We start from the raw sequence: 21,875 nt of genomic DNA, 5'->3' as shown, positions 1-21,875 counted from the left end.
ATTTATTTACACAATCACATTATTATTGACAGATAAATGACAAGCTAACTTACTAGGATAGTTATATCCCGTTGAAGCGCACATGCATTATTCTAGTCCACTTAAAACATGTTATTTATCCCAAGAGCAACTATTTGAGGAGCGCTCGTTCGGGAGCATCGCCAAGGGTCACTTGGGGTGGGCTGGGAGCACGCCATTTGGCGCGTTCTCATCCGTCGCCACGTGTCATGCTCAGGACGCTTCCTTCGGATTTTTTTTTTATTTTTCCGCTCGCATTTTCGGCCTTTTAGATGGGGTTTTTCTTCTTTTTTTTTGCCCTTTCGGTATTTTCATCGGCCTTTCTTAACTTTTCACGCGAAAAACACATTTTTTTCTCTTCCGCGAGACGCACGGCCGTGCCTCTCGGAAATGAGAAAAAACACGTTTTTTTTTCTTTTTTTTCCAAGCACGGTTTTGCTTCCGCGAGAGGCATAGATTTACTTCCGCAAGAGGCATGGTTGTACCTCTCGGAAACAAAAAAAGAACGTGTTTTCATTTTTTTCGCGAGAGGCATAGATTACCTCCTGCGGGAGGCACGGCGATGCCTCCCAGAAACAAAAAAAATATGTTTTTTCCTTACGTCGTTTTTCTTCCGTGAGAGGCACGGATTTGCTTTCGCGAGAGGCACGGCCGTTCCTCTCGCAAACGGCTTTCGTAAAGCGAATAAAAAGTGCTCCCAGTGTGGTTTTTTCGTCTGTTTTTTTTTGACAAAAAAGTTTGTCAAAACCTCTCAACATAGGATCTAGTTTTGAAGATCTCGACATGGGGAATCCAACGGTGAAAACAATTTGAGATTTGGATGCACAGTTTAAGAGAGAAAACATTTTGAATGAACAGATCTACGAAAAAATGGAAAATTCCCCAGTTGCGACAAGTGGCACAGCAATGCGCCACTTGTCGCAACCTGAGAAGATGGAAGTGATCTTTGAAAGGAGTATTTCTTAATTAGTGATTTCAATTTATCCCTTATTGTCAGCAATAAGATTCGTGTCATTGTCGCTACGAGCGTTAAGCTGGGACGGCCCAGTAAGAGCGTGTTTGCTTGAGTTGGAAGGGTTCATGAACTGTTTCTCAGCCAATTTGGGAACCTTCTAAAAGGTTTCGAGATATATTTTACCGGTTTTCGGAACCTAGGTTTCTGAAAAAAAATACTGCATTTTTTTCTTTTTTTCTAATTCCTTTTTTATATAATATTCATAATTTTTTTTAAAAAATCAAAATCTTCAAAAAAAAATTGGAATTTCATAAATTGTTTGTTTTTTCCAAAAAAACGATTGAACTTAAAAGTTGTTCATGTTTTTTCAAAAAATGTTCACACTTCAAAAAATGTTCAGGTTTTCCAAGAAATATTAGGAATTTTCAAATTCTGTTTGCAATTTCAAACAATCTTCACAAATTTGAAATAACTTTTGTGCACATTTTTTCATGTCTAAGAATAATTTTTTAATTAATTAATATTTTCCAAATTCGCACGATTTCTTTGAATATGTGATTTTTTTTGAATTCACGAATAATTTTTAAAATCTTGAATAAATTTTGAACTCACAAATATTTGTAAAATCCTTGATTTTTTCAAATGCAAACATTTGTTGAAAATTTATTGAATTTGGTGAACATTTCTTTGATTTCGTGAAAATTATTTGAATTCAGGAACTTTTTTCTATTTTATGAACATTTTTTGGAATTTTTGTGAATATTTAGAAACCGACCTAGGAAAAAATAAATGGCCTTAGTAAAAAAACATAGTAAAAAGGTGAAAAAACCGCGTTTCACAAGGTTTCTGTTTGATTTTTACCACCTTTGGTAAGCTTCTAAAGGTTCTGGTCCAATTTTTTTCTGTTATTGGTTTTTTTATTTTTTATTTTTTCAAATGTTCAGATTTTTCAAAATGTTTGGGAATTTTAAAATTTTGCGTGTTCACATTTTTAATTTTTTTTATATTTTTCAATAAAAGGTTCAACAACTGACCATGTTTTTCAGAAAATATTTAGAAGTTCAGATATTTTTGAAAATGTTTGCATTTTTGTAAAAAAGTTCTCAAATTTTCAAGAAATGTTCACGTTTTCAAAGAAGTTCTCAAATTTTCAAAAAATGGCCACATTTAAAATATAATAATTTTAAACAAGTAAAATTGATAGTAACCCAAGTCTCTACAGTGCCCGTCTAGCTACAACCCCCCCCCCCCTCCCCCGAGGCACTACAGTACTCCCTGCATGTACGTACCCCTGAGCCGGTGGTGAGGTGGGAGGGGCGGAGGAGGAGGCGGCGCGCCGGTGCAGGAGGCCGGAGGTGAGTTGAGGAGGAGGCGGCATGGCGGCAGCGAGATGGCTAGGGTAACTGTTGGGGAACGTTGCATGGAAAAGAAAAAAATTCTACGCACACGCAAGATCTATCAATGGAGATCCATAGTAACGGAGGGAGAGTATGTCTACGTGCCCTCGTAGACCGTAAGCGGAAGCGTTTATTACGCGCTTGATGTAATCGAATTTCTTCACGATCCAACAGATCAAGTACCAAACATACGGCATCTCCGCGCTCAGCACACGTTCAGCTCGGTGATGTCCTCGCCTTCTTGATACAGTAAAGACGGGCGAAGTAGTGGATGAGTTTCGGCAGCACGACAGCGTGGTGACGGTGGTGGTGATGCTTCTACGTAGGGCTTCACCTAAGCACCCCAAATATATGACCGAGGGATGAAACTGTGGAGAGGGCGCCGAACACAACTAAAAGATTGTCGTGGCATGTGTGTGGCGCCCCTCCCTCATATATATAGGTGGGGGGAGAGGGGAGGCTGCCAGCAGGCGCCCCAAGTGTGGCTGCCGGCCCCCTTGGGCTACTGCCCTGTGGCGACCCCCCTTACCTTGTTTGCACAAGGGGGGAAGGAAAGGGGAGGAGGGAGAAGGAAAGGGGAGGCCGACTCCCCCATTTCCTTATCTCCCCAAGGGCTGCGGCCTTAGGAGGGGCGCGCCAGCCCCTTGTGGGCTGTTTGTTGGGGATCGTAGCAATAATTCAAAAAATTTCCAACGTGTCACCAAGATCAATCTAGGATATACTAGCAACGAGAGAGAGGGAGTGCATCTTCATACCCTTGAAGATCTCTAAGCGGAAGCGTTGCAAGAACGCGGTTGGTGGAGTCGTACACGCAGCGATTCGAATCGCGGTCGATTCCGATCTAAGCGCCGAACAACGGCACCTCCGCGTTCAACATGCGTACAGCCCGGTGACGTCTCCCGTGCCTTGATCCAGCAAGGAGAGAGGGAGAGGTTGGGGAAGACTCCGTCCAGCAACAGCACGACGGCGTGATGGTGGTGGAGGAGCACGGTACTCCTGCAGGGCTTCGCCAAGCACTACCAGAGACGAGGAGGGAGAGAGGTAGGACTGCGCCTTGGGAGAGAGAGACTCGTGTGTTTTGCAGCCCCAAAACCTCCACTATATATAGGGGCAAGGGCAGATGGGATCTCCCCCTTGGGTGACTTGGCCCCCAAGCCAGGAGGTGGGAACCCTAGATGGGGCGCCCCAAACCCCCTGGTCACGTGGGAATAGGTGATGGGGGCGCACAGCCCCTTAGTGGGCTGGTTTGCCCCCTTCCCTTGGCCCATGAAGCCCCCCAACACTTGCCGGGGCTCCCGAAACACCTTTCGTTCATGCTGGTCATCACCCGGTACCTCCGGAACACTTTCGGACTCCAAAACCCTTCGTTCAATATATCAATCTTCACCTTCGGACCATTCCGGAACTCCACGTGACGTCCGGGATCTCATCCGGGACTCTGAACAACATTCGGTAATCGCGTACATACTTTCCCTATAACCCTAGCGTCATCGAACCTTAAGTGTGTAGACCCTACGGGCTCGAGAATAATGCAGACATGACCGAGACATCTCTCTGGTCAATAACCAACAGCGGGATCTGGATACCCATGTTGGCTCCCACATGTTCCACGATGATCTCATCGGATGAACCACGATGTCAAGGATTCAGTCAATCCCGTATACAATTCCCTTTGTCTACCGGTATAGTACTTGCCCGAGATTCGATCGTCGGTATCCCGATACCTTGTTCAATCTCGTTACCGGCAAGTATCTTTACTCGTTCCGTAACACATCATCCCGTGATCAACTCCTTGGTCACATTTGTGCACATTATGATGATGTCCTACTGAGTGGGCCCAGAGATACATCTCCGTTTACACGGAGTGACAAATCCTAGTCTCGATTTGTGCCAACCCAACAGACACTTTCGGAGATACCCGTAGTGCACCTTTATAGCCACCCAGTTACGTTGTGGCGTTTGGTACACCCAAAGCATTCCTACGGTATCCGGGAGTTGCACAATCTCATGGTCTAAGGAAATGATACTTGACATTAGAAAAGCTTTAGCAGACGAACTATACGATCTTGTGCTAGGCTTAGGATTGGGTCTTGTCCATCACATCATTCTCCTAATGATGTGATCCCGTTATCAATGACATCCAATGTACATGGTCAGGAAACCATGACCATCTATTGATCAACGAGCTAGTCAACTAGAGGCTTACTAGGGACATGTTGTGGTCTATGTATTCAAACATGTATTACGGTTTCCGGTTAATACAATTATAGCATGAACAATAGAGAATTATCATGAACAAGGAAATACAATAATAACCATTTTATTATTGCCTCTAGGGAATATTTCCAACACTGTTGTGTTTCCCCCCTTTTGGCCCATATGGCCCATTAACCTCCCGGGGGAGGGGGGGGGGGTACCCGGAACCCCTTCCGGTGATCGATGACTACCCGGTACCTCCCAAAACTCTTTCGGTGTCCAAATAACATTGTTCTATATATCAATCTTTACCTCCGGAGCTCCTCGTCATGTTCATGATCTCATCCGGGACTCCGGACAATATTCGGTCACCAAATCATATAACTCATATAACACTATATCATTAATGAACTTTAAGCGTGCGGACTCTACGGGTTCGAGAACTATGTAGACATGACCGAGACACCTCTCTGGTCAATAACTAATAGCGGAACTTGAGTGTCCATATTGGTTCCTACATATTCTACGAAGATCTTTATCGGTCGAACCTTATGACAACATACGGAATTCCCTTTGTCTATCGGTATGTTACTTGCCCGAGATTCGATTGTGCGTATTTTCATACCTAGTTGAATATCGTTAGCGGCAAGTCTCTTTACTAGTTCCGTAATACATTGGCTCGTAACTAACTCCTTAGTCACTTTGCTTGCAAGCTTCTTGTAATGTGTATTACCGATAGGGCCTAGAGATACCTCTCTGATACACAGAGTGACAAATCTTAATTTCGATCTATGGCAACACAACAAACACCTTCGGAGATACTTGTAGAGCATCTTTATGATCACCTAGTTATGTTGTGATATTTGATAGCACACAAGGTATTCCTCTAGTATCCGGGAGTTGCATGATCTCATAGTCGAAGGAATATGTATTTGACATTAAGAAAGCAATAGCAATAAATTGGACGATCATATGCTAAGCTAACAGATGGGTCTTGTCCATTACATCATTCTCTTAATGATGTGATTCCATTATCAAGTGACAACACATGTCTATGGTTAGAAAAACCTTAACCATGTTTGATTAATCAGCTAGTCTAGTATAGGCTTACTAGGGACACATTATTTGTTTATGTATCCACACATGTATTTAAGTTTCCGATCAATACCATTCTAGCATGAATAATAGACCTTTTATGTATCCACATATGCCAGTGCGTTGCAACGGGGGAGATTTTTTTTTTTTTGCAAGAAGCAACGGGAAAGATAATTGATGTGTCATCCAAAAAAGGGTCTCCACAATGGTAGGTGACAGAGCAAGGAGTTATGGTCTTCTCGCTAGACATGTTTGACACGCAAAATCTTGATAGTGGTGGGGTTGGTCGGCGTGGTGGCGAGCACCCAGCTCATGCATTTTTTCCTCCGGGTCCGCCTTCATCTCGGGCTTGTGCCTGCCTCCTCATTTGGTGGCTGCATGATGACCTTCATGACAGGTTTCTTCGACCACTCTCTCCTACAATGGTGTAACCGGGTGGATTATTAATCGAAGCACATAAATCCCATTTCATTAGCATAATCAGGCATGAATGTCCCTTATTTATGCTGGTTTATTCTCTATGATTATTCCAGTGCTCAAGTGCCCACAATTTTGCTCTAATTAAAGTCAAATAACATCTTCTCTTTTATTGGCACGTGCCTACGATTTTTTTCATTTATAGTCAACCAGCATAGAACGAACGCGCATCGCTAACCAATGGCCAGAGCGAATATTTAAGAAATTACCATAGCGCTAGATTAGAAATATATTTTTGTTTTTTAACATTCAAAAAAATATGAGTTGGCGAATATTCTTCAAAACATGAACAATTTTTTAAATCCCGAACAATTTGAACAAATGCAAACATTTTTTTGGGGAATTCCAATACTTTTGGAAAAACAAAACAAAATTAGAAATATGAATCTATACCTAACATTAAAGGATGGAAGATTTTATAGTTCTCCCTATGTCATCATTTTATATTCATTGATTTTGTGTTAATCATGAAGATTGACGGCTGAGATTTTTCTTCTACTGTAATCCACAATCCACAATACCGATTCGTAAATTATGTGCCTGAGCGACAGGAGAAAGCAAACTCAACTGATGAGAGGTTGGGCCACGTCCACGCTGTGGCCTGTCACATATCCTGATTATTTTCTCAAAACTGGTCCGCGACTAAAAACTCCAATCTGGAAATGCACAGCAGACACATCTTTTAAGGAGGGCCTGCACTTGAGGAGTAGTGAACTGGTAATCAATGAACATGCAAAGGGAGTCGTGGTTCTAGCTAATTTGTGTTTCAGCCTCCAGCAGACAAGGTTTTTTTAGCGGGTTCCAGCAGGCTAGGTATGACCCAAGATCTATGGTATGTCAGATCTTTGTGGTGTTACAATCGGCAATGGATTCAAATTTTGTTATGTAGATTGGTAAGGCTAAGTCTGAATTTTCTTATTTTTGGATCATTATTTCTTATTCCAAAAGCAGATGTATGTTTGTTAAATTTTCAGAGGAAAATAAGCCTATTGAATACACATTAAAAAAATAAGCCTACTGACTACACCATGGTCATGCATCTCTACTCCTAATGGAGCAGTTGGTAGTCTCGCTTCCAGGGTTTTTTTCGTCCCACCACTTTTGTCCGGTTTTTTTTCGTAGGTTAACCGTCGTAGATTTTTTTCGTCGTCTCCCCACTTCATCGGTTTATTTTCACTTCACCCTCTCACACAACGAAAAAAACTGAACGGATCAGAACTTTCCATACTGACGCAAATTATTTAGTAATGTCTTTATGTAAAAGAATCAATCACAATCAATCTCTAAAGATCAAATCTAAATTAATTAATCTTCATAACGTTTGTTTCCTTCCGAATCACGTCCATAACCTTCCTTCCTTGTTTGGACAGAAACTGTTTGATAGCAGAGATTAGGAAGCTTCCTATGAGTGTAGTAATAGAAAGTATTCTTTTTCTTGATGATTCGTTTCCATACTGACGCAAATTATTTAGTAATGTCTTTATTTAACAGAATCAATCACAATCAATCTCTAAAGATCAAATCTAAATTAATTAATCTTCATAACGTTTGTTTCCTTCCGAATCACGTCCATAACTTTCCTTCCTTGTTTGGACAGAAACTGTTTGGTAGCAGAGATTAGGAAGCTTCCTATGAGTGTAATAATAGGAAGTATTCTTTTTCTTGATGATTCGTTTCCATGCATGATGATAGTAAATTAGGCCAACATTCACCACTATTTATCAACGTCATCAATCATATCCATTCCTACCAGTTTTAAGGGAATCTGCTCGCTATGTCTTTTTTAAGGGGATCCGCTCGCTAAGTCGTCGTCGCACATTATTTTCACAAGCAATTCCCCTAAAAAAAGGCGTGGGTATTGGTAGTTGAACGCCCGCTAGGTTTTCCGCCTGTCGCATCCTCGCGCTGTGCCGCCGCCACCCGCCGAATTTCCAGCCGCCCGAGCCCGTTAACTTCGCCAGCCATCGGGTCGACTGCCCCCGCCCCAAACCCCCATCCCCGAGCACTAGCTATCGCCGCGTTGCCTCCCCAAGCTCCACGCCACCGGGAACGAATCAAGCGCCGTCCCGACACCGCCGTCGCCGGCCCAGCACCTCCAGCCTTGCATGGACAGCTTCAATGTGCAGTCTCCCTTGCTGCCTCACCTTCTGCCAGCGCATGCAGCGGCGGGGTTGGACGCGTGCGTGCTTGCTAGCTTGCTCTCCGTGCGTACGTACTTGCTCTGCGTGCGTCGCACCGGCCAATGCGCATGATGCGTGTGTGCCTGCTTTTCTGTATGTGTATGCCAGCGTGATGCGTGTGTGCGTTGCTGTGTGTGTATGATATAGATGGCCCGAGTGTGTGCATGTTGTGCTCTGCTCTCTGCTGATCTATGTGTTGGTGCTCCTGCTATATGTTCATGCCATACAAATGAAATTTCTGTTAATCTTCTGACATGTTGAGTTGGTTCTCTCTGTCTTCTGAGGGGGTGAATGCAAAGCAGTCTATTAACCAGGCACTATTGCTGAGCTAAATTGACAAAAAAATGTTGGTAGCCATAGTTATAGTTTAAGTAGTAGCGAGTTGTCTGATATGTATAAAGAGCCCGTTGCAACTGAGCCCGTTGCTAAATTGACAAAAAAGGTCGCCAGTGTCACTTGATATGTATGAGAATATTAAATGTATTATTAACATGATTAATATTGAACTCTTAAAGTTAATGTGGCCCCGTTGCAACGCACGGGCGTTCTTCTAGTGAATGTAGTTGTTGAGAACCTCATCTTATCAGTCCTTCATAAATCATCCCAGCCTCCCAGTTGTCTATTTAGCTCATTACAAGAGGATTATCATGGGGCTAATGGAGGTAAATCAAAGTTCAATGTTGAACCTTTGGTACCTGGAGCTCTATCGACTATTGTAGAAGTAAACAACCCTAGAGGCACCAAACCAGTCCTGCTCAGCTAGCTAGATTTTCGTTCTGCATAATTAATATAGCAAGATTGCAGTCATACAATACTAGATTAGCTACCTAATTTTAATCCCATTACAATGTTATTATAGATAGCTTCCTTATCATATATTGATCCATGTTTTTAAACCAGCAATTGTATTGGATTAACCCAACACATTTCACTAGGCTGACAAAGTTGAGTTGCTGCTTCACCCCGGCATGTTGCCGTAGGATGAGTTCATGTCATCATGATTGTGGTCTTCGAAACATAAATAAATAAAGACACTGGTTGAACAATTTTAGTATTTTATACTAATAATATTATTTAGAATGAATTTTGCCATCCCGTTGCAACGCACGGGCATATGTGCTAGTAGGTTTTTAAATTCACAAAAAATATTTTGAAAACATGAGAATATAATAAAAGCATAAATATTTTTTAAGGGGGGACATTGAAAACAATTTTAGAAAATGAATTCTTAGACGCGAACATTATTTTTGTTTTTGTGAACATTTCAAAAGGAATATTTTCAAATATGGAACATTTTATAAAATGTATTTTATATAAAAAAATTCAAATAATTTTTTAAAAACAAAAACATTTTTCTAAACATGAGAACTTTTCTTAAAATGGAGAACATTTTTTGAATACCGAGAAAATTTAACACGTGGATTTTTTTAAAAGTTTTGAACATTTATCAAAACAGGAACAAAGTTTTGGAATTCTGACCATTTCTTGAATATTTGAACAAAATAAAACTCTGAATATTTGTGTAAACTTTTAAGTCACAAAAAATTAAAAAATAAGGAAAAAATAAAAAAAATATAAAAGATAAAGAGAAAGGAACAGAAAAAAGAAAAATAGAAATGGAAATGGAAAAACAAAAAGGGGAAACAAGCCGGCCAAGGCTTAGGCGCCCTGTGGGAAGGTTCAACTGTTTATCGCTCCATGCGAAAAATAAGGTCTTTACAAATGCGTGGGCAATAATAATTGGGCTCCCTTCGTTGGGCCGGACAGCGCACGCGGACCAATTGCGGAATTCTAGGGAAACATTTTTAAGTTTCTAGCGGATAAACGCACAAAAATTTAGTACCACCTCAGATATATAAAAGAAATTCAATGATAAACAGATGAAAAAAATTGAAGAAACGCACCTTACTTTATTAGTAGGTATAGATATAGATATAGATATAGATAGCAATAAACTTAACGATCATATGCTAAGTTAACAGATGTGTCATGTCCATTACATCATTCTCCTAATGATGTGATTCCGTTATCAAATGACAACACATGTCTATGGTTAGGAAACCTTAACCATCTTTTATCAATTAGCTAGTCTAATAGAGGCTTACTAGAGACACAGTATTTGTTTATGTATGCACCCATGTATTTAAGTTTCCGATAATTATAATTCTAGCATAAATAATAAACCTTTTGTCGTGAACAAGGAAATGTAATAATATGAACTTTATTATTGTATTTAGGGCATATTTCCATCAGTAACAGCAGAGCCGCCACGCACACGTTTATTTATAAAAATGGCGGGGGGAGATGAAGGTGAAGGGGCATGAGTATACGCCGAGTGCTTTCTTTTGGGTACACGGTTTACATATAATTAAGCGGAGTATGCCAATAGACAACACTCGACTTGTAGCGCCCACCGTCACGGGGCCATCAAGTGGTGAGGATGGCCACGGGACAGGTGCTTTGCCGATCCTCGGGTGTGGGCCAAATGGTTTTTGCGGAATATGCCGAGTTTTCTTTATAAGCCAAGTGTTTTTTGAACTGTACTCGGCTTACTCTGGTCTACGCCGAGGGCCCTGTGGTTGCCGTGTGTTTTTTTGCGTGGTACCCGAGAAATAGCACTTGGCTTATGCCCAAACACTAGACAACGCATTTTTTCCCGTAGTGTTTACAGTGCTTTCTTGTGCATGTAATTACCTTGTAGTTGTGTTGTAATTGTTTGCATTTGCAACTAAGTGAGAATTAGGCCTCTTTAGTCTTGACTCAATGTAAACCGCGTGTAATACTGTTGTACGGTTAGTGTAAGTTGATCATTTGCATACGGCTATCAGCTTGCCATTGGCTGTAAAATTTGAATAAAGACTAATTTATTTCCAGACGAATGTGAAATAGACAGTCTCAAACTTTAAACCACCAATATAAATTCATAAGGTAACCATCAATATCTACAAATAGAAATGTTGGCCGACATATGCTTTTTTTTTTGGAACAAAGGCTCAAGTAAAGCCCGGCTTTGAATTAACAAAGCCATCAACCGGCCAGGATTACAGAAGACCACCAAGCATGAGCGACCAAAAGATACATGGGAGCTGACTGAGCAGCTTACAACGCAACGCACACTACTACACACCAAGAAAATATACGAGAAAATCCTGCAAGTAATGTCGAAGCCCGCTGCACCCCGAGACCAAAGACAGGAAAACACAGAAGCATTGAGGTTCAGTCAGTAGCATGGAGGCACCGGGGGTCACCTGACCATGGAGCATCGGACAAAACGAGCACCTGTCTTCCAACGCCGAAGAGGAACCCAATCCTCTCGCCTAGGCTCGAAGGCGCCGCACCATCAAATCGTTGGGAGCTCACCCGAGAGCTAGAGCAGGCGCCGGCCGACACACCAGAGCAAGTAAACTATCGGTCCTCGCCACACCAAAGACACACCACATCCGCTGCACTGCCACCTTCCTTGGACACCGAGAAATAGAAGGAAAGCTGCCGGGAGGATCGTCGAAGAAGCAATGCAGAGCACCAGGAAAGAAAGTTGGAAGCACCAGGTGCCACTCCAGTGTCCGCACAAGGGAAGAGGCTTCTGCGGTGCGCGTCATGGGGCTGTCAACGGGAAGAGGAACCCTATCCCCCCCCCCCAACCCGGCTCAGGAGCAGAGCTACCATGACACACCACGACCTTGCCGCCGCAGAGCATTACTCCGTCAAGGCATAGACCTGCAGGAACACACATCCTACACAAAAAAAATCACCCCTTGGGCTCGCCGCCGACGAGCGCTCTCCAACCTCACAACCACTCTCCCGAAGAACCAGAGAGCCCCAGGCGGCGTCTCCAAGGAGAGAACGACGCGCATGGCGCCGCCGCCGCCCAACCCGGGACGGGTTTTGGGCTTTCACCCGGGATCTGGGACGGGGGTGGAAAGAAACAGGTCCTCAGCGGCGCCTCCAGGAAGGAAAACCACGCGCGCACGCGTCGTCGCCGCCGTGGCCGGAGAACCGGCCAAGGGATTACCCCAGACGCAGTCCTATACCACCATCACCCCGCCAGCACCGGGTCTGATAGCCAAAGCCACAGATCGGACACCGCCAGAGGGGGGAGTGGAGCAGAGGAGGAGAGAAGCACGACCTTCAGATCTGGAGTGAAGGAAGCCCACACCACGACCACCTCCTGCCGGCTCCTCGCTGCCCAAGCTGCCGAGGAGGCCGTTCGCCGCATCCCGCGCCCGCCACCTACCGCGAAGATGGCGCCGCCTCGCCGTCCGGGGCTGCCGCCCCGGCGTCCAGGGTCCTTCGCCAAGGGACGAAGCGACGGGGAGCCTCGCCGCCACCTTCATCAGCAGCCTCCTAGGCTGGCGTACCTCTGGCGGCGGCAAGGGAAGGGGGGCTGGAGGGGGTGGCGGCGCCGGGGAAAAACCTAGTCGCCCCCGAGTCGCCCAAGGGGGACGACGCGGGAGCCGCGGGGGGGGGGGGGGGGGGGGTTAACAATCATATGCTTTTATTATACTCCCTCTGTTCCTAAATATAAGATCTTTTAGAGATTCTACTATGAACTACATATTACATATGAATATATATAGACATATTTTAGAGTGTAGATTTGCTTATTTTTCTCCGTATGTAGTGAAATCCCTAGAAAGTCTTATATTTAGGAAAGGGGGGAATAGTAGACAGACCGAAGAATCAGACCCGAAGTAACCAACCATGCTGATCAAAGCCGTCGTCTTGAGAGGGAATGAAAGGGAATCATCACTCTACGAAAAGCAAACTCCAACGACACGGCAAACCGCCATACATGCTCCTGCAGAATCTTAGCTTGCAGGACGATCGATGATGAATCCACGGCTACTGGATGCCGCATTCTCCTCTGAGTCCGCGTGACCTCCCCTTGTTGCAGCCGTGTCCCAGTGGCGGCTTGCGCACGACGCAGCCGTAGATGTAGAAGCGGCAGCTGGGCAGGCCACAGGGGCTGGAGTCGCAGCCCGGCGTGCAGCGGGACGGGTAGCAGGACGGCGTCACCTTCTTGCAGCACGCCTCATTGCAAGCCATGTCGCACTTCTTGTTGCAGCACGCCTCATTGCAAGTAGCCGTGTCGCACTTCTTCTTGCAGCACGCCTCGTTGCAAGTAACCATCACGCACATCTTCTTGCAGCACGCCTCCTTGCAAGCCATCTCGCACATGTCCTTGCAGGCCTTCTCGCAGGCCTCCTGGCAGGGGTCCTTCTTCTTCTCTGGCTCCTTTGGCTTGTCGTCTGCGACGCTGATGATAACTGCGGCGAAGCACGACTTCCTGAGACACTGCAGGAGCCGCACCGGATCGACGGTGCCGACCACCGTCAGCGTGCACTTGTCCTGGTCAATGTCCATGGACTTGATCCCTGAAAATTAGTACATACATTTTGGTAAAGAAGAGTGGAGAGGGGTGCGAGATAGATAGAGGTTGGATTGTGAGGGAGCGAGGTACCCTACCCTTGAGCTTGGCAGCAGTTGCCAGGATCTTGCTCTTGCACTTGTCGCCGATGAGATCAGCTCTGATCAGGATCTTCTGCAGGTCATTCACAAGTGAAAACACGAGCGTTCACTATGAGTGTACACCTTCAAATTTGTTCGACGGAACCCCGGCCCCAAAGACATAAGCAAAACGAAAGAACATGCATGATGGCTAATTACCTTGGACATTGTGAGCTAGCCGTGAACCTGTGACACCCTTGGACTTTGGGGAGCAGACTCTTGCCTGTGCAGTCCTGAACTTCTTATGGAGACCATGTCTGCTTCCAAGCCGTTTATATAAGGTGTCACTACTACTTGCGTTTATTTAAGCTAATATATGGTTGTACACTACTACCGTCTACCGACCGGTCAGTACAGTGCAACAAACTCCTTTCTTAATACAAGATGTTTATTTGTTTGTGGTTCATCTGTACGTACGTCCAAGTGTCAAAGTCACTGACTGGTTTAACAAGTCCCAACGCGCAAGTTGTATACAGTGGCAACACAAAAATCAAATCAATTCATATGGCAATGCACCATTGGCTAGGACTTGGTCATGCTAATCGGTGTACTTCTACTGGTTGAAAGATTAGTTTCTTAATATAGTTGTTGCGCTATAAAAACTCAATTTTACTAAATACGAAAACTAAATGCATATCTCCATCGTATTTTAACAAAGATTCAGTTTCACCAATTTGGCACACACTTTTCAAATGTTAAACTATTGTCTGGGCTGTGGAACCTAAAGCCGTATTTTTACAGATACATGTGCTAGTTGTTGGTTGACGTTTCATGGGTTCACTGATCCTCTGCTCGAACACATATGGAAACTAAAAATTACCAATAAGATAAAAACTATTCGAAACGCGCCATGTCTTCTCGCAGCGTGCCGTGGAGGGTCATGGTCACAGTGGTCATCGGTCTCCGTCGAGCTTGACTAGTACTCCCTCCGTTCTGAATTACTTGTCTTAGATTTGTCTAGATACGGATGTATCTAGACTCATTTTAGTGCTAGATACATCCGTATCTAGACAAATCGAAGACAAGTAATTTGGAACGGAGGGAGTATATGTGTGCTAGTTAGTTTTAAGGTGCAGGACTATTTTAATCGGATTTTGCTCCATAGAGAGACGGGATACATGCATGCAGAATCTTTCACGTCATGTTAACATCATCGGCTTTAGTTTCTAAACTTAAATTTTACAAGTGATATGTCTTTACTGATAAGTTCGTCTCAACGAGAGCTTTAAAACAAGATATAATGTTGTTTTGTTTCGGCAATTTTTTCATCGCCACTAATTGCCAGGTTATGTCATCATGGTTGTCATGTTGCAAGTGAACAACTACCACGATAACAATATCTAGTTATTATACATAAAGTAGTTCCCCGATAAGAAACTGGAATTAATAATTGAAGTCAGTGGTGGGTAACTTCATTAAATCAATGGATAGTTACAACATCCACCAGCCACCTAACAATCGATAATGGCGGCTCCTCTATCCACGTTGACGGTGGCATCGAGATCGCTAGCCTAACTAATTCATGAGAGACTACATTCATCTCCCTTGGGCAGTGAACGAAAGAAACTGAAATATATCCTGAAAAGACGATGTTAATATCAGCATAAATGGTGGCCGCTCCTAAAACTATGAAGCCTCCTCCTTGCATCGTGTTGATCACCACCATATAGTCCGATTCCACAATCAAATGTCGTATCCCGAACTATTGCGCTAGAAGTAGTCCATGTGTGAGTGCATAGGCCTTCGCCATTGCCGCATCCGCCACATGCTCAAGACAGTCATTTGGTGCAGCGATAAATCCGCCTTTATCATCCTGAAGAATTGCACCGATAGCACCTTGAAGATCACTTGGGTGGAACGCCGTGTCAACAGTGAGTTTCACACAATCTTCCGCTGGTTCCACCCATCTCCAATTGTGAGTACCCGTGTTTTTTCGTGTTTTTCTGCCTCGACTTCCAGTAATTGACAGTTAAAGCACTAATAGACAATGTTGATCGTGAGGGGACTTGTACATCCTTCCCATGAACAGATCGCCTTCTTTCCCACCAGATATACTAAATTCCTACCAAGATCAATAACTGGGCACTTGATCCCGGAATCAAACTTGACCTAGCAGATTCACATAAAATATAGTCCAGTGCAGCCAGACCCACTCGGTCAACAGCGAAAGCCTCTTCAACGAATCCATCTAGTTTCAAACACCACCATATATCTGCTGCCCTTGGACACTTAAAAACATTGCTTGCAATGTGGCGATTCGCCAGTACACCAATACACGGAATAAATCCATGTAGGGCCTTCCACACATGAACTTTTATCTTGGCCGGAGCATGAGCACTACAAAGCTTCGTCGAAATTGGATGCCATTGTGATGGTTCTCCTTCAGAACGCCGGTACCAACGTCCGAACTGATGCTCCGATTTGACGTGCTACGCCAACCTCACCGTGAACAAATGATGCTTAGTAAATCTCTAGGCAACAAAGTCCTCAATCGTGCCATGAGGTGCTAATGGGACCGCACTACCCAAAAGACATCATCGACTAACTCTTGATCCCATAGCCCTGTCCCTGGTTCAACGAGTTTAGATACCAAGCACTGGTAGAAAAAGGGCCTATAGTCCCGGTTCGTAAGGGCCTTTAGTCCCGGTTCCTAAACCGGGACTAAAGTGTCGGTACTAATGCCCTGTACCTTTAGTCCCGGTTCAATCCAGAACCGGGACTGATGGGCCTCCACGTGGGCAGTGCGCAGAGCCCAGGCAGGAGACCCTTTGGTCCCGGTTGGTGGCACCAACCGGGACCAATAGGCATCCACGCGTCAGCATTTCTGTGGCTGGAGTTTTTGTTTTTTTTGGAAGGGGGGGGGGGGTGGGGGTTTTGGGGGGTTAATTTAGGTGTTTCATATATTGTGTTAGCTAGCTATAATTAATAGAGAGAAGTGTCCTCTCTTACGTCCGTGCTTGGTCGACGCTGCGTACTATACATACATATAGAGAGGACTAGACACGCTAGTTAGCTAGTAAGCAAACGAAGGAAACAGAAGATCGTCATAAACATATATGCATACAGAGAGAAGTGATATCGACCACCTCTCCTTCTCCGAGAGATTGGTCGAACAACAAGTTTTCGTATATCTATCCGACACTACCGGCTACATATATACAATAATTATCTCTTACAAATATAATCATACAGACTCATGGTCCGCATAGTATTCTCCGTCTTCAGCGATCACTTGGTCAAGAAAGAATGTCGCCAATTCCTCTTTAATTGCTCGCATGCGAGCTGGTGCTAGGAGTTCATCCCGCTTCCGAAACATCTAATTTGAAGAAGGGGGTCAATATATATATATATATATATATATATATATATATATATATATATATATATATATATATATATATATATATATGAATGAATGAATGAAACTCAATACAAATGATGGTAAAAAATAAAATTGTGAATGTTGTTATTTACGTACTTCATATTGTTCGTCAGAGTACCCGTCCCGCTCAATGGTCGTGTGGCGGATGGACTCGCAGACGTAGTATCCACAGAAACATTCCCTTTTTCCTGCCACAACCACTTTACAAGAAATAGAGGTTAATCAAACTGATAAGCAAGAATGCTAAATGGTATTGATGAAACTAGCGCTTGAATCACTAGGAGATGCGCGGAACATGCTACTATAGTACTTACTTTCGGGTGTCTAAATTCCAGCTCCTTCGGCAGTCCCGGAACTGTTATGATGAATTTTCTCCAAACCCTGCCGGACAAAGAAAACAATTACTTGATATCAGGAAATGAACAAAGTTGCTGATATGGTGGATAATGATCGATTTAACTTACTTCTTGAGGATTTCAGTCATGTCCGCATACTCCTGGGGATCTTTTCGTTTAGAGTCCAAGACGGTTACTACTCCCTGCTCAAGCCTAGTATCTAGGAGAATATAGTGGAAACTGCACACGCATGCATAACTCATCAATTACATTACTATAATCTGGACTAATATATAAGGGAAACCGAATATGCACAAGACAGTAACACTCGCTTGAAGTTGTAAGGAAAGAGTATTATATCTTTGTTTTCATTTTTTTGAATGATCGTAGCAAGTTGGCCTCGGTATCTCCGGGACGATGTTCAACCTCAGTTGCATCTATGAGATATGTGTTAACGAACCCAATATCACCAATTTGTCTTTTCTTCAATTCGGCGATCTTCATTCTGCATAATATAGTGAGGATAATTATAAATACATGCAATGAAAGAGATGAGCTATATAGAGAGACTTAATGACAGAAGTAGTAGTACTTACAGACAGTAGCAGGTGATCGTTGTTTTATCGAGGGCCAATTGATTGAAAAACTAATAGAACTCCTCAAATGGAATAGGCAACAGTTCAATTCCAACGAGGTCATGCTCCGGTTTAACTCTCGCATACAAAGTACTCCTCCCCCAGACTCTCTGCAGATTTTCAAGTACCAATCATGTAATCTTCGCATCATCGTTATTAAAGATTTTTCATCTTTGACGAGAGGCTTCCCATACTCGTATCTGTGTATCTGCACCTCCATGGTATCATAGTGTATATCGTCGGGCAGGTAATCGTCAACATTGCCATAACCGGGCACCATCCTTGGATCGACGATGTCGCTAGGCACCTTGAGGGGGGGGGCACGATTGCTTCGCTTGTTCGCCGAGCTGGGCAATTTGTTTCCCAGCTGCTCGTCGTTCTTTCAGCCTTTGATCACTGACTGTACTTCCCGACCGCTCCGCTTCGGCCCATGTCTTTGTAATAATGCGCTCATAGTTGCCTTTCGGCGGAGACTTGGGTGGTTTTGCCAGGGCAGCCAGAGTGCGCTTCACTTTCACCGGATCTACCTTCTCCTCCGGAGGTGGATGTCTCTTTGCTCTCAACCCTTGAAACCAGTCATCCACTTCGGTTCGCGCGATCTCGGCGTTCTCCTCCGGGGTCCTCTCATATGGTAACTTCTCTGGAGTCTTCAGAGAAGGACCGAATCTGTATGTCCTCCCGCCTCTGGTTGTACTGCTAGACGCCGACCGAGCAGACGGAGCGGTTGTCTTCTTTACTTGCTTACGAGGCGGAGGAGAAGGACTACGACGCGCCGGAGCACCTGGAGCGGCGGCAGGTCTCTTCCGCCCTTGCTGACGAGGCGGAGAAGGAGGAGGCTGGCTGCTCGGGCGCGTCGGCGCAGGCGGAGAAGGAGGCGGAGTGCCGCCACGCGCCGGAGAAGGAGCCGGCCGAGGGCCCTGATCGTCACTCGCCGGAGGAGGAGGCGGTGGAGGAGGCGGAGTGCCCTGACTCGCTGGAGGAGGAGGAGGAGGCGGAGGCGTCCAGTTCGGAAGGTTGATGAGCTCCTTCCGCCATAGGCATGGAGTCTTCAGAGCAGACCCCAGCCGAGTCTCCCCTTCACCGGTAGGGTGGTCAAGCTGGAGGTCCTCAAATCCCTCCATTATTTCATCCACCATCACCCTAGCATATCCTTCTGGAATCGGCCGGCAGTGAAAAGTTGCGCCGGGTTCAGTAGGATAAACAGAGCCAACAACCACCTTGACCTTCAAATTCATCCATTGCGTCCTAAGGTGGCAATTTTGAGACTCCGTGATAGCATCCACGGGATAGCTGGCAGGAGCCATCAAGGCATGCTCCGGCTGAAGCAGCTCGGTGGAAGCCACGCTGCTTCTGCGCTAAGATGGCGGGGTAGCTTCGGGGGAGGCTTCGGCAGTACGTTTGCTGCGATTTGCTTCTCGTTCCTCTATCGCGTCTACCCTTGCTTGCAGCGCCTGCATTTGGGTCTGCTGCACTTTTTTCCTCCTCTCATGGGATTTGTAACCGCCTGCGTCCGGAAACCCAACCTTCCACAAAATGGAGCCTGGCGTGCCTCATGTCCGTCCAGGGTGCTCAGGATTTCCGAGGGCCATTGTGAGCTCGTCGTTCTCTCTGTCTGGAAAGAACTTCCCTTGCTGCGCTGCTCCGATATACTGCTTAAGCTTCCTGACTGGTATGTCCATTTGATCGTTCGTCCAAATGCACTTCCCTGTTACAGGGTCCAAGGTTCCGCCAGCCCCGAAGAACCAAGTCCGGCAACGGTCTGGCCAGCTAATTGTCTCTGGTTCGATCCCTTTATCAACCAGATCATTCTCAGTCTTGGCCCACTTAGACCGGGCTACGAGGTAGCCACCTGACCCCGTGCGATGGTGAAGCATCTTCTTCGCAGCATTTTGCTTGTTTGTCACCGACATCTTCTTACTCTTTTCCGATGTCTTGTGGGCCACAAATGCGGGCCAGTGATCTCTGATCTTCTCATATCTGCCCTTGAATTCTGGTGTCTCATTATTTCCGACAAACTTATTCAGCTCTTTCTTCCACCTCCTGAATAGTTCTGCCATCCTCTTAAGAGCAAAAGACTTGATTAATCGCTCTTTAACTGGGTTCTCTGGATTATCCTCTGGCGGTAGGGTGAAATTTGACTTCAGCTCAGTCCAAAGATCATTTTTCTGCATATCATTGACATAAGACACCTCAGGGTCTTTTGTAGACGGCTTAAACCATTGCTGGATGCTTATCGGGATCTTGTCCCTAACCAGAACCCCGCACTAAGCAACAAATATGCTCTTTGTCCGGAGGGGTTCAATCGGTTGGCCGTCGGGCGCGATTGCTATGATCTCAAACTTTTCATCCAAGCTCAACTTTTTCTTCGGGCCTCGTCTCTTTACCGAAGTTGTGCTCGATCCGGAGGGCTAGAAAAAAGAACAAAGACTTAATTAATATGTGTACATACCAAAACAATGAATGCATCAATCAGCTAGTCAGCACAGGCTTAACTAATATATATACCTGGCCGGACTCGGTTCGGTCACCGGAGCCGTCATCACGGTCTCCTTCTTGCACCGGCATTGGGTCACCGGAGCCGTCCTCATGTTCTTCTTCTTGCACCGGCATTAGGTCACCGTAGCCAGCTTGTTCACCCTCTCCTTCTAGACCATCGGTGTCATTGATAACCAACGAGACGGCATCACTTCCTTCTGCGATTATGTCCCTCAACAACGCTTCTTTTGCGGTGTCGTCTAGGGCGGTGTCCATAGTTTCTACAAATATTTACAACATGGCAATTATTATTCAAATATGACAGATGGATATATTAGTGCCAAACGTAGAACTAGCTACCTAATCATAGTAAGGAATCATATATATTAATTAGTGGCCTCGACCCCCCCCCCACGTGTTGAAGCTATCGGGAGGGGGTATATATCGACAACGACGACACTACATCTATATGTCCCTCGACGACCCTCGTTCCTGATAAAAAAAGAGGAAGAAGAAGAAAAAAAAGAGGAGAAGAAAGAATAGAGGAGAGTTCTTCCTCTCATGTTCGACAATAGAGGAGAAGAAAGAATAGAGGAGAAAGAATAGGGGTCGGAAGGTTGCCTAGTGTCAAAGGATTCAACAAAACCATGTCTTCATCGTTAGGCGAAAGTAACATGTGCATGATGGTACGAAGCTCTCCAAAGTTATTTTGGAACGGAGTCCCAGATAAGATAATTCGCTTTTTGGTACAAAGTTCAGCAACACCTTCCAAATATCGTTATTTGGAAGGCCTTTGCTGAAATTCATACAAAAAGGCAAATTATCCTATCTGGGACACCATTCCAAAATAACTTTGGAGGACTTCGTCATGCCCTGGTTAGTTCTGGCTAATGATGAAGCCATGGATTTCTTCAATACTTTGACACTAGGAAACCTCTCTCGACCCCTCGGTGATCCTCGACCCCTCGAACCCTCGACGACCCTGGAACCCTCGACCCCTAGACGACCCTGGAACCCTCGACCCTCGATCCCTAGACCCTATAGAACCCTCGAACCCTTGACCCCTTAACGACCCTCGACCCTCTACCCTAGTTCCCGATCCTCGACCCCTCGGCGATCCTCGACACCCTCGTTCCCGAGAAAAATTAAGAAGAAGAAGAAGAAGAAGAAGAAGAAGAAGAAGAAGAAGAAGAAGAAGAAGAAGAGAAGAAGAAAGGAATAG

General features: G+C 44.8%; 1 protein-coding gene across 1 annotated transcript; it reads right to left on the bottom strand.

Annotated features, from left to right (window-relative positions):
• Window positions 1-13,160: 13,160 nt before the first annotated feature.
• On the bottom strand, window positions 13,161-13,994 carry LOC123153960 (uncharacterized). The gene is made up of 4 exons (XM_044572812.1): window positions 13,986-13,994; window positions 13,785-13,860; window positions 13,473-13,693; window positions 13,161-13,373 (listed from the first exon to the last, which is right to left on the bottom strand). Exons 1-4 carry the CDS (start codon window positions 13,992-13,994, stop codon window positions 13,161-13,163), a joined length of 519 nt encoding a protein of 172 aa, XP_044428747.1.
• Between the last annotated feature and the right edge of the window lie 7,881 nt (window positions 13,995-21,875).

The sequence above is a fragment of the Triticum aestivum genome, chromosome 7A (genome assembly GCF_018294505.1).
Source record: "Triticum aestivum cultivar Chinese Spring chromosome 7A, IWGSC CS RefSeq v2.1, whole genome shotgun sequence".
In the NCBI taxonomy this organism is placed as follows: domain Eukaryota; kingdom Viridiplantae; phylum Streptophyta; class Magnoliopsida; order Poales; family Poaceae; genus Triticum; species Triticum aestivum.
Note: the sequence above shows the minus strand (reverse complement) of the source record. Positions and strands in the feature narration are given on the sequence as shown.